The sequence below is a fragment of the Mucor mucedo genome (genome assembly GCF_025094135.1).
Source record: "Mucor mucedo strain NRRL 3635 chromosome Unknown EV154scaffold_21, whole genome shotgun sequence".
NCBI lineage: Eukaryota > Fungi > Mucoromycota > Mucoromycetes > Mucorales > Mucoraceae > Mucor > Mucor mucedo.
In genome coordinates this window covers 352297-367500 of record NW_026252305.1, presented here as the reverse complement: position 1 = coordinate 367500, position 15204 = coordinate 352297, and the positions used below count along the sequence as shown (strand labels likewise).

The 15204-nt window shown below is 39.0% G+C and overlaps 7 protein-coding genes across 7 annotated transcripts in view; 3 read left to right on the top strand and 4 right to left on the bottom strand.

Moving 5' to 3' along the window:
* Positions 1-1644, bottom strand: part of EV154DRAFT_126415 (fungal-specific transcription factor domain-containing protein) — a 2924-nt gene extending 1280 nt beyond the window's left edge. Inside the window, exons 1-3 of the mRNA XM_051593985.1 lie at positions 1543-1644; positions 1373-1478; positions 1-1290 (exon numbers count right to left, since the gene is read on the bottom strand). The exon at positions 1-1290 is cut by the window's left edge and continues 640 nt beyond it. Coding sequence (XP_051460356.1) covers positions 1-1290; positions 1373-1478; positions 1543-1586 — 1440 coding nt within the window. The 5' untranslated portion in view covers positions 1587-1644. The remainder of the gene's footprint in view (positions 1291-1372; positions 1479-1542) is intronic.
* Positions 1645-1712: 68 nt separating this feature from the next.
* On the bottom strand, positions 1713-2754 carry EV154DRAFT_500479 (uncharacterized protein). The gene has a single exon (XM_051600594.1). It carries the CDS (start codon positions 2731-2733, stop codon positions 1798-1800), a length of 936 nt encoding a protein of 311 aa, XP_051460355.1. The 5' UTR covers positions 2734-2754; the 3' UTR covers positions 1713-1797.
* A 225-nt stretch (positions 2755-2979) lies between these two features.
* Positions 2980-4196, top strand: EV154DRAFT_600538 (uncharacterized protein). Its single transcript, XM_051607171.1, has 2 exons — positions 2980-3474; positions 3737-4196. Exons 1-2 carry the CDS (start codon positions 3313-3315, stop codon positions 4106-4108), a joined length of 534 nt encoding a protein of 177 aa, XP_051460354.1. The 5' UTR covers positions 2980-3312; the 3' UTR covers positions 4109-4196.
* A 3139-nt stretch (positions 4197-7335) lies between these two features.
* On the top strand, positions 7336-7509 carry EV154DRAFT_392570 (uncharacterized protein; the record flags this gene model as incomplete). Its single annotated transcript, XM_051595134.1, has 1 exon — positions 7336-7509. A coding segment is annotated over one exon (174 nt), but the record flags the coding sequence as incomplete, so codon positions are not given.
* An 868-nt stretch (positions 7510-8377) lies between these two features.
* EV154DRAFT_560952 (60s acidic ribosomal protein-domain-containing protein) lies at positions 8378-8766 on the bottom strand (the record flags this gene model as incomplete). The annotated part of the gene is made up of 2 exons (XM_051605641.1): positions 8378-8539; positions 8608-8766. The coding sequence occupies 2 exons, from the start codon at positions 8764-8766 to the stop codon at positions 8378-8380; spliced, it is 321 nt and encodes a 106-aa protein (XP_051460352.1).
* Positions 8767-8993: 227 nt separating this feature from the next.
* On the top strand, positions 8994-10764 carry EV154DRAFT_500474 (thioredoxin-like protein). The gene is made up of 4 exons (XM_051600593.1): positions 8994-9058; positions 9116-9286; positions 9351-9555; positions 9629-10764. The coding sequence occupies exons 2-4, from the start codon at positions 9239-9241 to the stop codon at positions 10666-10668; spliced, it is 1293 nt and encodes a 430-aa protein (XP_051460351.1). The 5' UTR covers positions 8994-9058; positions 9116-9238; the 3' UTR covers positions 10669-10764.
* Positions 10610-13579, bottom strand: EV154DRAFT_500470 (uncharacterized protein). Its single transcript, XM_051600592.1, has 2 exons — positions 12316-13579; positions 10610-12265 (listed from the first exon to the last, which is right to left on the bottom strand). Exons 1-2 carry the CDS (start codon positions 13443-13445, stop codon positions 10729-10731), a joined length of 2667 nt encoding a protein of 888 aa, XP_051460350.1. The 5' UTR covers positions 13446-13579; the 3' UTR covers positions 10610-10728.
* Positions 13580-15204: the final 1625 nt, after the last annotated feature.

The window sequence follows — 15204 nt, the reverse complement described above, 5'->3', positions numbered from 1 at the left end:
AGCGGGTGCCTTTTCAGCCATACGAGTATTAGGAACACGGTATTGAGACCAAGGAGGTAATTTGGCCATCCATTTATTCAAGGCACGATCTAGTTTAGAAATGACAGTATCTGGAGATGCCATCATACTGACTTGTTTACGACCTTGTACCATGTATAATTGACATAGAATATCACCCAATATCTCACAGAGTTTGATCAATTGATGGAAATCTTCCATGATGGTAGGCTTATTGTGTTTATCATCTTCATCCACTTCTGAAGGGTAAGGTGTATCTAGATCCCGTTCATCAATCATGGGTGCTCTGCCATGCATTGCACAGGTTAAACGATCGACCACAAAACAACAATAAAACACGCGCTTGCGTTCCTCTTTTTCTTCATCCGATAAATTCCACGAATCACAGTTTCTGTTCAGACCCAAGTTTTGACACATGCGGAAGGCTAGACCACTGTACAACCAACCACGAATATTCTTGAGAGCTCCGTTTTGATGACTACTTAGGAGCAAAAGTGATTGGACGGTGGATACTCTAAAATCGTCCCATTCAAGGTCAAGCAAGATGCGAGCTCTTTCGAAAAAGATATCACCAGCGGTATCACGTAAAGTAGGATCTGATCTGACGCGGACATCGGGTGAGATACGGGAAGCTACTGCGTAGATTGCGTTTAATAACAAGGGAGGAGGTTGATGATCTGTATTGAGTGAAGCGAGGAATGATTTCTTGTGAAGCAAGGGTAAAAATGGATAGAAATGAGTGAAATAGAGATCCATCAGATTTTTAGCCAAATCAGGCGGTGGTAATTCGTAAGGATCCACGGCTAATGGATTTGGCAGAATATTTTGTCCGTCCTGTTTTTTGCTACGATGATATCCTCTTGAGTTGAAATGAAATGCTCCATTTTGAAAGTTCTTACTACTACGTAGCATGTAAAAACCAGATGATTTACCATAGTAACGTAACTGTCCACTTTCATCGATCGATAAATTACCCAAATTATCATTAGGATTCTCTCCAGTGGTTGTTTCCCCATTTCGCTTGTGTGTCGGTGAATCAATCAAGATGGGTGTGTCGTGAATAATCGCTTCCGGGTTCTTACTCTCGTCAAAGTGTGAGCGTGCTGGGCGTGGTCTGACCAATTCACCGTACGCCGTTTCCAAGGGTGAATTCAATTCAGCCAAAATTGCCTGGGATCGTGGATCATCCTCTTGAATAATGCTGCCCAATAATGCTTCTAATCGATGTAATCTACCTTCAATTGCCTCAATGTATCCCTTGGGTGGTCCTCTCTTTTCATATACACACACAATACGTCAAAATCACGGACACATGTCACTTTTTTTTTTTTAATTTTTCACAAAATAGGCTTACCTTTTTCGTGGATTCCTTATATGTACAGGCTAAACCTAAAGTAGCACAGTTACTACAAACCGCTTGCACTCCATCGCACTTGACTTTCTTTCGTCGGCATTGTTCGCTTTCATATACAAATTTATTTTAATTGACATTCTTGGAGAAAGTATACGCCATGAAATACTTACCATGCTTTACTAACACGTTGTCGTTTATTCGCCTCCTCTGGCATTCTTGTAATGACAATACACACACACACACAAAAAAAAAAAAGAGTGAGATTCGAAAATAAGAAAAGAAAGAGTGAAAAAAAAAAAAAAAAAAAAAAGAGAGTCTTAGTACAATGCGCCTCGGCTAATTAAATTCCCGTCCGTGACAATACGGGGTAATGATACATGAATAAGTATAGCTTTTTTTTATTTTATTTTATAAGGGAAAGGTGATTATCTTTTGGAATAGCCAGCACAAGTCCACATGATAAGTTTCCAGATAATGGCAATAGCAGCTAAAGCGGCGACGACAATGCCACCGTAAAGCATACCGTCGTGTAACACTTTGCTACAAATGGTGCCACATGCATTTTGAGCTTGATCTATGATATCAGCACATTGATTGTTACATTTATCAGTGACCACTTTAGAGGCAATCATCATGGCTACACCTGCTGCTAGAAAAGCTACACTGATCAATAAACAAAAGAATGAACAACACGTAATAGCAGGATTATAACAACAACAACACGGGCTCTTCTTTTCTTCTGTATAAGGTCTTAATTTATAGCTGTCTGCTTCATTCTCGGGTGCTAAAGTGGGTTTCACCACATAGGGTTGATATTCTAACTTTTGTTTCTCTAGTCGCTTACGTTCCTTTCGACTCATGGCCGGTGGTTGTTGCACCATGGGTGTCTTTTCTGGTTCTTCATTACCCATGACCTCTTCCTTATAAAACGGGATAGTCTTGGTCTCTTCCTTTTTTGGTTCGTGCTTCATATACTCCTCTCTTTCTTGGCGTAAATAATCGTCTAACGAACTTTGTTCATTGTGAAACTCATTTAGACCCACATGACGTTCCTCATCGACATTGTGGTGGTAATAGTTTTGTGCTTGGTAGTAACTAGTAGGTGGAGGCACATATGCTTCCTGTGCTGGAGGTGTGTATGTTTGTTGAGGTGCTGTGTAAGGTGCTGTGTATGTGGGTTGTTGCTGAGCTGGAGCATAAGATTGATGTACAGGTGGAGTGTGTGCGGGTGGAGTGTGGTATGCGGGGGAAGAATACACAGGTGCTGTAAAAACAGGCTCTTCCGTCACTGGGCTTTGTAGTGGAGGTGGAGGAGGATATTGGCCTGCAAAAGGATCTGGGTGAGAGTTGCTATTATACATTATTTTTTAGTTTAATTATTTTTTAATTGAGAAAAGAAAAAAAAAAAAATGAATAGAATCCAAAAAATCTTTTTATATAATCCCCTCGATTATTTTTAGAAATACCTTGGCACAAGAAAAAAAAAAGGCTTGCCAGAAAAGGTAGTTGGTATAAAAACAATCACAGCCACATCACAAGCCAAAAAATAATAATAATAATAAAAATGTGGCCGCGCTTATTAAAGAACACTTTATTATTCGGACAAATGAAAAGACAAATAATAAAAATTTACTTTGTACAGCAGTGCGAATGGAGACTTTTGAGTAAAATGTTCATCTCAAGTCAAGGCATTACCGGTGTCACAAGAAATCTAATAAGGAAAATATGAGAAGACTAGAGTATTGTAAGCATGAACAATGATTTATATACTTTTTTTTGGGGGTATAGATGACAGTTAAGGCTCTGATAAAACAAGCTGCAGACACTCTTCGTCAGTAAATTTGCAAATTATGCATCAATCACAATCATAACCAGAAGCTTACAAGAGCCTATTATCGGACATAACTGATAAATGGGCTCTTAACACCCAATACCTATCAATGTCCATGATAAAACATATTGAGAACCATTTGCTCGATGTTATGCTTACTAACGAGTCAGCGGTCAATTATGATGTCTGCCAAGATCTCCAGTTCTTTGAACAATTAAACCCCGAAGACGGCATTTACAGAAATAAACAATTATCTCATCCTCAGCTCTTGGTAAATCAACATAAATAGCATGAGTAGTTAGAAAGTAATGTAAACTTAGTATCAGTATCATTGTATAACTTTGTATGTAGGAAGTATGTTTATGGTTATCAAACATTTTTATTTAAGCTTAAATATAAAATCAAAAAGTCGAAAAAGGCTAATTGGTGTACTACTCCTTGTTCCCTTCATGCTGTCCTTTCAATGCTTGTAAAGTCATGTATGTACAATATCGTCAGAGCCACGTCAATAATAAACTAATCTGTGGTTGTAGTTAACGGCAAAGGTTTACACAAAAAGACTAACCATCACACGATCGGAAGCCATTTACAATACCAACATGATTTTTTCATACGTCGAAGCTGTCCTTTCAATGATGAATGATAGTCAGTACTCGCCATATTTCGTGCCAGAGGAAGATGAGCTTGAGGCAATGACCAACCAGCTAAAAAAAAAAATGGGCCAGAAGCCCGATAAGCGCAAAATCTACAAAGCTAATGATTTTATTCGTTTGGGTGTCTGTTTTGATCTGGAAGTGCCCATTCTTAAAACTGCGGGTGCTTTTGGTCACGAAGACTATGGAAAAACCGCATTTGACAATTCAAAAGACATGTTTACTTTACTCTTGATGCCTAAGACCGGCTAGGATTTCTTAATGCTATAATGTCTTTGCTTTCAGTCATGTTCCCTGGCACCTTACTGGTGAGCACCTTCATGGAACAGTTACTTTTGAGGCCCATTAATATTTCTTGTAGTGCTGTCCATGAGTGTTGAAACTAAATTTAATAATTCGTGGCCTTCCTCCAGTGACTTGCCCTCAACCAATTGTTTAAATTGGTCAAAGGCAGACTAAGAATAATAATTAACATACTAACCGATTGAAGTACAACTCAAAAATCTGAATATCACAAATACAGTACTTACTGCAGAGTCAAATTCTTGAATATGAGGATTTTGCCTTGGATGAACGTATTTATGGTCGAACCGCTTGGTCCATGAGGCCTCTGCTGTTTCTTCATCTGGCAGCAAGCTTCCCTGTCAGCATGAAGGTGTAACGACTCAGTTTAACACAAAAACGTGTGACACTATTTTTTTCTGGGCTATAACTAAGGTCAATAATAGTCTTTCAAACAAATCATTGTTTCATTTTACCTGTATCGATGGAAGACACGGTTGTATTCGCGTCAGCCAAGAACTTAATCTACTTTTGCTTAAACCCAACCTCTGTAGTAGCTACCGCAGTTGGGTGGTGTGTCTGATAAAAAACTATAAGTTTGTAACAGCTAAAGAGTTCCATTTACTATTGGCTTACCTTCTGCTTCTCATTGCCACTTTCCTGGAGCTAATTCAAGAAGATGTCGCTCTGGGCCTAAAGGCTGAGGGAGAGCATCAATTACATAGTAAATAAGAGCCGTTTATCTGAGATTCCTACGTGATAATAATCACCCTTAGCTTAAAAAAATGATGAATTAAATAACATAGATATCATAAACGAAGATTAACACACAGAGTAATATTATTAGCACTGCCAGAGGTTTTGGTGCGAGTCTTGGCAGCAGGATACAATAAATGATTTATGTACTGCTTAACGTTGAGAGGGATACCCCAGACGTTTTCTTGTTTTATATTTAAAACATTTGATGGAATGTTTCTCAACATCCGCAGCAGATTTATCGTTGAAGTGTCTTTGGTAGATAATTTGTATCATAAGTTATAACACTTTTGTATATAGTCGAAATGTCATAAGAGATCATGTTTTAGCTTTTGAGCAATACGTATAATTTTTCTTAAACGAGATACACTTTAGTCATCACTAAATTTGAGCTATGATTCTGGCAGATTATATTGACACTTTAAATTACTAAGACAAAGTGTAACCTAACTAAACTTCCAAACAAATAATGACTGCTTGTTACAGTTGAATCCATTTATCTCCGCTTCTGAATGGAGCAAATCGCTTATGCCATAACCTTGAACTTTGATTCTCTCTAAAGTTTATTTTGAGGGTGGGGAGCTGCTATAAAATCTGAATTTCCAAAAAAGGTAAGCTGCTGTCTGGAGGTAAGCTTTTTGATTGGTTTAAAAAAAAAATAAAGATAGATATGACACAATAAAGTGTGAAAAAAAAAAAGTTGTGGTACTCAATTCTGATTCGCTGATGAATTGCCTTTTATAAAAAAATAGTACACAGAAAAAAAAAAAAAAAAAAAAAAGAAAAAAGTTTTGCCTTTGTGTTGGGAAAATATAATAATAGCAATGGTAAATTTTTTTTTTTTTTTTATTATTATTATTTGGGCTTTTTTTTTTTTTTTTTTTTTTTTTTTTTTAAAAGATATTTTTTTTTTTGCTTTTTCTATTGTTGCGTTATTGTTTTTCTTTTAGATGTTTAAAAAAAAGATCTAATGTACAAGATTCTATAGTATCAACCAGTGTATGGCTATGGCCAACAATCTCAATCTCAACAACAAAAACAACAAAATTACGGTTATACTCAACAAGGGGATACAAACTATTCTCCCCCACAACAACAAACTTATTCCCCTTCTGAGGGTCGTCCCCCTTCCACCAGCGCAAGCACAGCCTCTTCAAACACTACCAACTTACCCAACTTTAATGCTTATATTGCTCAGCAGGTGAACACAGCAAACTCCCCTGCTGCTGTCGCCACAGCTGCTGCCGCTGCTGCTGCCGCTACTACAACGGCGACTCCTACGGCTACTTCTAGTGGTGCTGCTACTGCTGTCACCAATACGCCATCATCCACTTCCACACCCAATAACAATACCACACCTAAATCAACTCCCATCCTTGATAAAATCACAAGTACAACGTCTCCTCAATTAGCTACCAAACTGAAAGAACCTTCATCTTTAAAACAACAGTATAGCTATCCCATTCGTCAGTCGCCCATCAACAACAACAATGAGATATTAAAAGCGGGCAATTTCGCTCCTAATCCTTCTTATCGATCTCCCATCACCTCTCCTACACAAGCATACTCTTCTAATGCTTTTAACTCGGTAAGTTTTTTCTTCCTCTTCTTTTTTTTTATGACATGGGTATTTTTTTGTTTTTTATTTTTTTTTTGTTTACTCACACTCTCAACGCGCCTATTTATTTAGCAGGATATCGTGGCTGGTCTCACTCAACCCAACTATTCATCACACCATAGTCCTAGTACAGATTTACCCACTTTACCTCCCTTAAACGTTTCCTCACCTCAACTGACCACCAGACAAAGATGGACACCTGACGACGAGAAATTAGCTCGGTAAGTCTTTTTTTTTTTTTTTTTTTTTTTTTATTCTTATTACTATTATCCTAACAACTGTCTACAGTAGATCCTCTACTACATTGGCATCCTCTTCTACACAGCCAGACCCTTCCGTCTTGATACAGTATCACAATGTGCCTGCTAGAGAAGAGCGTCGTTTGATGTCTCCTTACCCTCAACATCATCAAGTTCAACAGCATCAAGCTCAGCATCATGCTCAACAGCAGCAACAACAACAACAACATGCCCAACAACAACATGCTCAGCAACAGCATGCCCAACAACAACAACAACAGCAACAGCACGCTCAACAGCAACATGCTCAACAACAAGCGCATCATGCTCAGCAAGCCCAACATGCTCAACAGCACCAACAACACGCCCAACAGCAGCAGCAACATGCTCAACAGCAACAAGTACAACAACAGCATGCTCAACAGCAACAAGCACAACAACATCATTCCCAGCAACAACATCAACAACATCAACAACAGCAACAGCAACAACAACAGCAGCAACAACAGCAACAGCAGCAGCAACAGCATGCTAAACAGGTACAACAGCAAGAGATATTTGGAGGTAATGGCGAAGTGGGACCTTATGGATGTGGCGTGATGAACTGTTTCGCCAGTTTCTCTGCCTCCAACGGCTTATTCTATCATATGAAGAATGTGCATCCCAACATTGAGGATATCTTTAAACCTTACCGTTGTGCTATGCCTACCTGTCCTAAACGTTACAAGAACATTAATGGATTGCAGTATCATCTTCGAGAAGCCAAGGGGTCTTCGGGTCATGGAGGTTTAAATGGGCATGAATCGGGCGAACAAGCCAATGTCAAACCTTACACCTGTCCCATCCCCGGATGTAAAAAAGCATATCGAACTTCCAATGGGTTACGTTACCATCAAGTCCATGGTCATAATTTGCAACCTCATGGTGCCATTTTGGAAGCCAATCAACATGTCATGCATACGTTACAAGGTATGCCTCGCCAACGTCCCATTGTTGTTCCTCCTCCACCTTCAGCGGCAGCAGTAGCAGCAGCAGCTACTGCAGCTGGTCGTGTACCTATTCAAAATTTGATTCCTCAAAGTGCCGGTCATCAACAACTTCATCAGCAGCATCATGCTTCCATTCAACAAGTGTCTGCTCAACAGCAACACGCCCAACAGCAGCAACATGCTCAACAGCAGGCAGCAGCAGCTCAGCAAGCCGCTCAGCATGCTCAGCATGCCCAACATGCTCAACATGCTCAACAGCAGGCAGCTCAGCATGCTCAACAACAGGCAGCTCAGCATGCTCAACAACAGGCAGCTCAGCATGCCCAGCAACAGCATGCCCAACAACAGCATGCTCAACAACAGCATGCTCAACAACAAGCTGTGCGTCAGCCATCAGGACAACAGCAACAACCAAATGGTAATCAACAATCCTTACCTCAGTTTCGTATGCAAAGAGAAAAATGGCCAACAAATAACATTTAGATAACCCAAAAAAAAAAGCTCATATTAAATATTCACAACAATAAAAAAAAGAATATAAAAAAAAAAGGACATAGGATGGGGTGGGTTGGTCATGCTTAATTTTATTATAATAACAAAACTAGATGTATAAGGGGAGAGAGTGAGTGGATGGAATTTAATCGAAAAGACCGAAACCCATATCGTCATCAGACTCTTCCTTTTCCTCTTCCTTCTCCTCGGCAGCAGGAGCATCGGAGGAAGCGGCAGCGGCACCAGAGGCAGCAGCAGCACCACCAGTGGGGACAGAAGACATCTTTTCTTGACCCTCAGCAATGAGCTATAATAAGATTAAAAAAAAAAGTCAGTTTATGAACATGTGCACATAACCAAACATGGACAAATTACCTCTTCAATGTTCTTGGAGGCAAGAGCAGTGATCAAAGAGGAAACACGTTCCTCCTCAGACTCAATACCAACAGAGCTCAAGAGAGTCTTGATATCAGCAGCGGCAGGGCTGGCCTTTCCACCGGCGTTAAGAAGAAGATAAGCAGCGAGATACTTCATGACTATAAGATATATATATATTTAGTTTCACTTCTTCATCCATCCATCCATCCATCCTTCCCCCTCATTCATATGTATGTGTTGCTTTACCTATTTGATAAACTTGCGTAAGTAACGATTTAACTCCTGTGAGATACGAAACGCTCGGAAGATAACCAGAAAAACAGATTTCCACTATTTTCAAAGGCACTTTAAAAACAAAAAATCAGGTTCAAACCGCGGGACTTCTATTGAAAGCCCGATCTACATTTTTCTCATATAAACACACACACACACACACACAACAACAACGCCTGATAGTTTGTTATTGTCACTTTTTTTTTTTTTTTTTGCATACAAAATGGACTCACTAGATACCATGGACGGGCATCAAAAGAGGATACTGGACCAATACCAGGTAGATAAACACTTTTTTTTTCTGGAAGAAATAATAAGCTAAACTCCCATTTAGTCAGTGACGCATTCAGAGGACATGGACGAATCCATTCGCATTCTTGCTCAGAATAATTGGAATTTAGAGGTAAAACGCACTTAGCAACGACCTTTACTAAAAAAAAAAACCTAATATTTATGTACGTATACAGGCAGCAGTGCAGAACAGATATACACCAACAGATCGACATGCTACCACGATATACGAAGAAGAGGATGCGGATTCACCTTCCTCCAGTTCCGCATTATTAGGCCACACACCGAACCGACCTACCAATCATCATCGCATCAGTTCATTCTTTATGTGGCCTTTTAACCTTGCCTGGAAATTCTCTTGGCGTCTATTCCAACTCACGGGTAAAAAGCAAAATGAAAAAAAAGAGTGATATATAATGTATAAACTGATAAACAAAGATTATGTGATATATAGCTCGTTTATTATACAGACCTTCAATTACAGCTCCACGTCGTGATGCACGATCCGAAGCAGACCGTTTTTTACGAGACTTTGAATCCACCTATGGCACCACTCACCCGGATTTTTTTGAGGGAGGATATACACAAGCTTTAAATGTGGCTAAACGTGATTTGGTCTTTCTCTTAGTATTCTTATCCAGTGAAGAACATGATGATCATGATGCCTTTTGTCGTACCACCTTGACGAACCCACAACTCATTGATTTTTTGCGTCAACATCATATTCTTCTCTGGGGTGGTAATGTACGCTACACCGAAGCATTTCAGGTTAGTAACACATTACAAGCCACCACCTACCCTTTTTTGGCCATCATTGCTCTACACACATCCTCAGGTACAACCACACAAAAGATGGCCGTGCTGGATCGTCTGGAAGGTCCTGTCACACCTGCTGCCGTTATACGTCGATTGGAAACCGCCATGGCACGTACGGATCTATCACAGTTAAGAAGAGAACGCGACCAACGAGAAACAGAGCGAAGATTAAGAGAGGAACAGGATCATGCATATCAAGCAAGTTTATTAGCGGATCGAGAAAAGGAACGCAAATTGAAATGGGAGCGAGAAAGAGAGAGATTAGCAGAGTTGGAACGTCAACGACAAGCACAAGCGAAACAGCAATACATTCGTTACTTGTGCCAAAAGTTGAAAAACCATCACGAAGAAGAGGAAGGAAAGATGGCTAAAATTAGTTTTCGGTTGGCTAATGGGGAGCGTGTCATTCATAAATTTAAGGGTTCGGATAGTTTAGAGAGCTTGTATGAGTTTATTGAGGCCTACCCGTATTTAAAGGAGAATGGAGTGGTACAGGAGGAGGAAGAACCACCAGAGAATTATACACATCGATTTGGGTTTACCATTCATTCCTCATTTCCCAAGACTGTTTATCCACCAGACCCAAATACTAAAATTGAAGATCAGAAAGGATTATGGCCTAGTGCCACATTAATTGTAGATATCACAGATGAAGAAGATGAAGAGGAGGAGGAATAAAGAACATAATAGGGTTTTTTTTTTGTTTGTTTTGTTTTTATACATAAAGAGTATTATTAACTAGTTTATAAAAGGGGGAGGTATCACATGGGTTCGAACAATAGGAGATTGTCCTCGAAGACTATTCTTCATATTTAAATAATGAATGGCTTCATTATCCACTAATTGTCCCAACCCAACTAAATGTGCTAATAATCGGCCCGTAGCCACATCTTTAATATATACATCGGCTCCATTTTGAAATAAGAATTCGGCCATGGGAAATACACGTGTTACCGGTTGTTGTTGTTGTTGATTTTGATCACTACAACTACTGCTACTTGTATCACTACAGCTACTACTACTGGTTGCACTACAACTATCATCATTAAAACTATCTGATTGGGCAGCAATTGGATTGGTGGGTCGTTGAGGTATATCTCCCGTTTCCATGACCAAAACATCTTCATCACGATTTAACAAAGCAAAATGTAAAGCGTAACGTACAATATAATCTTTTTCAGTGACAAGGATAGGATTCTCCAGATTGATCTCCATGGTTCGGTCAAGGTATTCGTTACCGGCAATATCCAGCATCGGTAATTGAAGTACCGAATGTCTTTGTTGTTGTGTGGATAGGATGGGTATGATGGGCTTATTTGCAGTGAAAGGTTGATTGACATTAGCACCAATGGCGATTGCATATAATGCTTGAGGTATATCGTCCCTTTCGATAGCATTATACAGGATATCCATGGGATTTAAGGTTTCATTCTTGGAAACAAAGAGTTTATCCACGTATTTGGATTGAATGTATTTTAACTTTTGATCACGACTATCAGTGGGTATAGGTTTTTTATGCTGAGGTTGAATATCGGATTCCCACACCTCGTTGGATTTGGCGTTACCGATAGAAAGTAAGAGTTGAACAATATCCGGTGTGAATGAAGCACTGTCCAAGGTCAATGATCGTACTTTGGAGATATGTGTGCCTAAACTTCGATGAATACCCGAACACTCTATACAGATGAGAATGCCAAGATTAAGGGAACACCAATCTGGATTTTTGGCTGAGCAGTCGGCACAAATGGTATTGGAAAGATCTTTTCGTAACTGGATCAATAAGTCCGAGTTTGGATTATTAGTAGTGGGTATTTGTGGTGTGGCTGAAGTCGGTGAACTAATATATTGGATATGCTTTCGACCACCATGATGTCGTTTCTTTGATAAATATTTGTCCTTGGCAGCAGCTAACCCACTTAGTGCTCCACTTAATGATCGGGCCCCATGTTTCCAATGTGCGCTATTAGGTGATAAACTGGATGAAGGTGTAGGAGAAACGTTTTCCTTGAGATTGACCGAACTACTCATCCCGTTTAATAAACTACTAATCGCATTATTAATCGTGGCTATCCAACTCGAGAGCTCTGCACTCGAAGTCGCTTGATACATGCGACGGAAATTGGGTGTGATGATTTCGAAACAGAATCTTCGGTCTGCGTTACGCGCTTCTCGTACAGTGGCAAACCTTAAATTGATGGGCTCTATATGTGTTTCCAAGTGTCGTTTCCAGTTACTGTATTCATGCAACTGTCCCCCGCTTAGCACACACCAATATCTAAGTAAATGTTAGTACATTATTGAAACAGTGGGAATAGAAAAACTTACTTGTGCCAGTTGACGGTGGAGGACATGTCAAAGGAAGGAGTGTTGTGGTTATGATGGTTCTTTGTTGGTTTTGAAGTAGCAAATAGGAAGCCCTCTTTTCTTCTACCACTTGTGTTTTTGTAGTTTTCATCCTGTTGTTCCAAATCACGAATGCCTTTAAACTTATTCTCGAGAATACCCAAACCAACAATGGGAGGAGCAGCAGTTGGTGGTGGAGGTGGGGGAGGAGGATCCAACAGACTTTCGTCCAACATCAAGAAATCCTGTGACGGAGGAGAGAATGAAACAGTGGGAGATAAAGGAGAATAGGATTTACGTTTATCTTCATCCTCTGGCGTATTATATTTTTGAATGAGAATCTTTCGTTTTTCATTCCTTTCTTGGTTCACTATTTTTTGCTCCCGCGAAGCCTCAGCAATCATGTAGGCTAATTCATCCAAGCCTTGTTTATGGGGTTCCAAGGTTTTGTGGACATCATGAAAAAAAGAATATTGCTTTTCATACAGGTTGAGTAGATGATAGAGAATCTCTTGTTCTTTTTTACCACCGTGCAGATCTCTTAAAAAAGTGTAATAATCAAATCGCACCAGATCAAACTCTCGCTTTTTGGCAATAAATTCAAGTTCAGTTCTTTGTTGTTTTTTGTTGTTGGTGGGTGTCTTGATACTAAGGTACTTGGCGAGGTTGGCATAGTAATCTTTACTAACATCTTCAAATCTTCGTCGTTTAGTGTCTACAGTCTTTATATCCATATCGTACAGTTTCTGTAAAGGGTGAATCAATAAACTCTGCATACAAAATAAGAGTCGTTCTTGTTGCTCATGTAGTTTTTCCCAGGTAAAGTCGAGGTAATGGCTGAACAAGGGTTCTGCAAAGGGTGCTTCTTTAAGTGCTTCGATAAAGAGCTTGTCTTGTTCAAGAACCTGTGTTTTGGCTTCCAGGTTACTACTGGCTGCTTTTAAGATACGTTTGAGATAACCTTTCAAGACGAGTGTTCTGCCTTCATATTCTTTCACTGTCGCTCGAAAAAGTGGTCCATCTTCCAAATCCACATCTATGCGCCCATCGGAACTTTTTGACGATGCTAAGCTTAAATCTGTTTCTTCATTACCCATCTCTACTTCAGACATTATAAATTAAAAAATAGGAAGAGGAAAAGAAAAGTAAAGATAGAAAAAAAAAAGTTTGACGTCTTTTTTTGGAAAAAAGAAATTCAACTTCAGCTCTAAAAAAAAAGGTTTTCTCTTTTTTCCAACCCTTTTCCGTTCATTTCAGGAACAATAAGGAAGGGGAGTATCCTCATCCAACAGGTGCATCTTTTTATTTTTTTATTTTAAACTTTCTTTTTTATCGCCATAGCAACCTGATCGACAGCATTAAAACTTCCTTTTGGCTGAGATAAAAAAGTTGGCCTAATAATATCTATTCATGTCAAACATCGCTAATAATATAAAAAACGAGATTCAGTGTAACACGTCATTCATGTAACACCAACTGTCGCGCGTCTTCAAAAAAAGGCTCTCTCCCTGCCGCTTTTTTGCCTTTTTATCTCTCACCCTTTCCGAGCCGAACAGGGTTAACACGCATGAATTTTTATTCCTGCATGCTGTTATATATACATTTTGTTCCGTGAGTAGATTACATGTAAATAACTAGCTGACCGATACTAATTGCACCAAGGTTTAAGCCTGCAGACTGACAACTCAAAACCTATTAATACTGAACAGGTTCTTAACAAGTTTATCTTGTGCGTCGACTAAGACTGTAAACTCACTGGCACTTATTGCTAGTAATTCTGTGTCGCTAGATGTTTGAAGGTCACAAAGACTATTTGATAAAGTGTCAACATCTGCTACATAGTATACTACATATACATGTATAAATGTTGTCATGAATAGTCATCATAATCTTATATGTCTGCATCCGAAAAAGAAGAGAATATTCGTTATAATAACAAACAATGTAATGTATTAAAAGAAAGTTATTATTGCTTCAATAGGAGTACAAACGGAGCATCCGTACAGAAGGGGAGGAAATAGAGTCTGTGGTGTCCCTCCCTCCCTTTAAATTATTGTTATTAAATAAATGATTGAAAATAAATAATAAATGTGGTTGAGACTAAAAGTGCATCTATTTTTTTTTTCTTGACGCATGATTATCTTGGGAATAATCTTGCCCCCCATCCCCTCTGTTTCCTAAATAACGTTGAACTTTCTTTGCAGAATTATATTATAAAACTAATATTAATCATTTGAAAACACGCAAGTGACTGAAATCGGTAGAAAAGATACAGATCCTTCTAAAAAATCAAAAATGATGCAAGATATACAGATTAATTAAGGGCTCGTTTTCACACGACAGGGCATTTTTTTCTATCTAAACAGATAAAAGAGAAGAGCCAGTTAAGCTGAATTTTTCACTGACCGAAAACATAGTCCCATGGAATGCCATTACATTAACTGGAATACCAGTATAGCATATACAGTCTATTATTCTCGCCCCCATTTTCTTCACATAAAAAGACAGATGTAGATGATAACCCCGACAGCAGATAAAGTAAATGTGGAAACACTGTGAATAATGTTATCTATCTTTCGGGTATCCCAATACCATGCCAAATTCTTGTTGATTGCCTAAAAAAGAAGGCGGATTCTATCAGTAGCAATGTATGAACCTAGTGGTGGGATGGTCGCTATGGCAACGAGTGATTTTTAATAAAGTTTGGGTGATGACACATAATTTTTAGCCTAGCGAGTTGTTAGGCTGACTTTTTTTTTTTAATTCACGCTGTCTTTGTATTCTTATCCACCACGATTCAGTATCTGCAGTGATAATACCAGATACTGTCTATGACGAGAAGAACATGTACCTGGCTACATGTACAAGTAG

Bases quoted from the DNA above. Each gene is read 5' to 3' on its own strand.
- EV154DRAFT_500479 (XM_051600594.1), bottom strand. From the start codon at position 2,733: ATGTATAATAGCAACTCTCACCCAGATCCTTTTGCAGGCCAATATCCT.
- EV154DRAFT_600538 (XM_051607171.1), top strand. From the start codon at position 3,313: ATGTCCATGATAAAACATATTGAGAACCATTTGCTCGATGTTATGCTT. The intron at 3,475-3,736 runs GTAAATCAACAT...CTGTGGTTGTAG, and splicing joins TATCTCATCCTCAGCTCTTG to TTAACGGCAAAGGTTTACAC.
- EV154DRAFT_500474 (XM_051600593.1), top strand. From the start codon at position 9,239: ATGGACGAATCCATTCGCATTCTTGCTCAGAATAATTGGAATTTAGAG. The intron at 9,287-9,350 runs GTAAAACGCACT...GTACGTATACAG, and splicing joins AGAATAATTGGAATTTAGAG to GCAGCAGTGCAGAACAGATA. The intron at 9,556-9,628 runs GTAAAAAGCAAA...TGTGATATATAG, and splicing joins GCGTCTATTCCAACTCACGG to CTCGTTTATTATACAGACCT.
- EV154DRAFT_500470 (XM_051600592.1), bottom strand. From the start codon at position 13,445: ATGTCTGAAGTAGAGATGGGTAATGAAGAAACAGATTTAAGCTTAGCA. The intron at 12,266-12,315 runs GTAAGTTTTTCT...ACATTTACTTAG, and splicing joins TCCACCGTCAACTGGCACAA to ATATTGGTGTGTGCTAAGCG.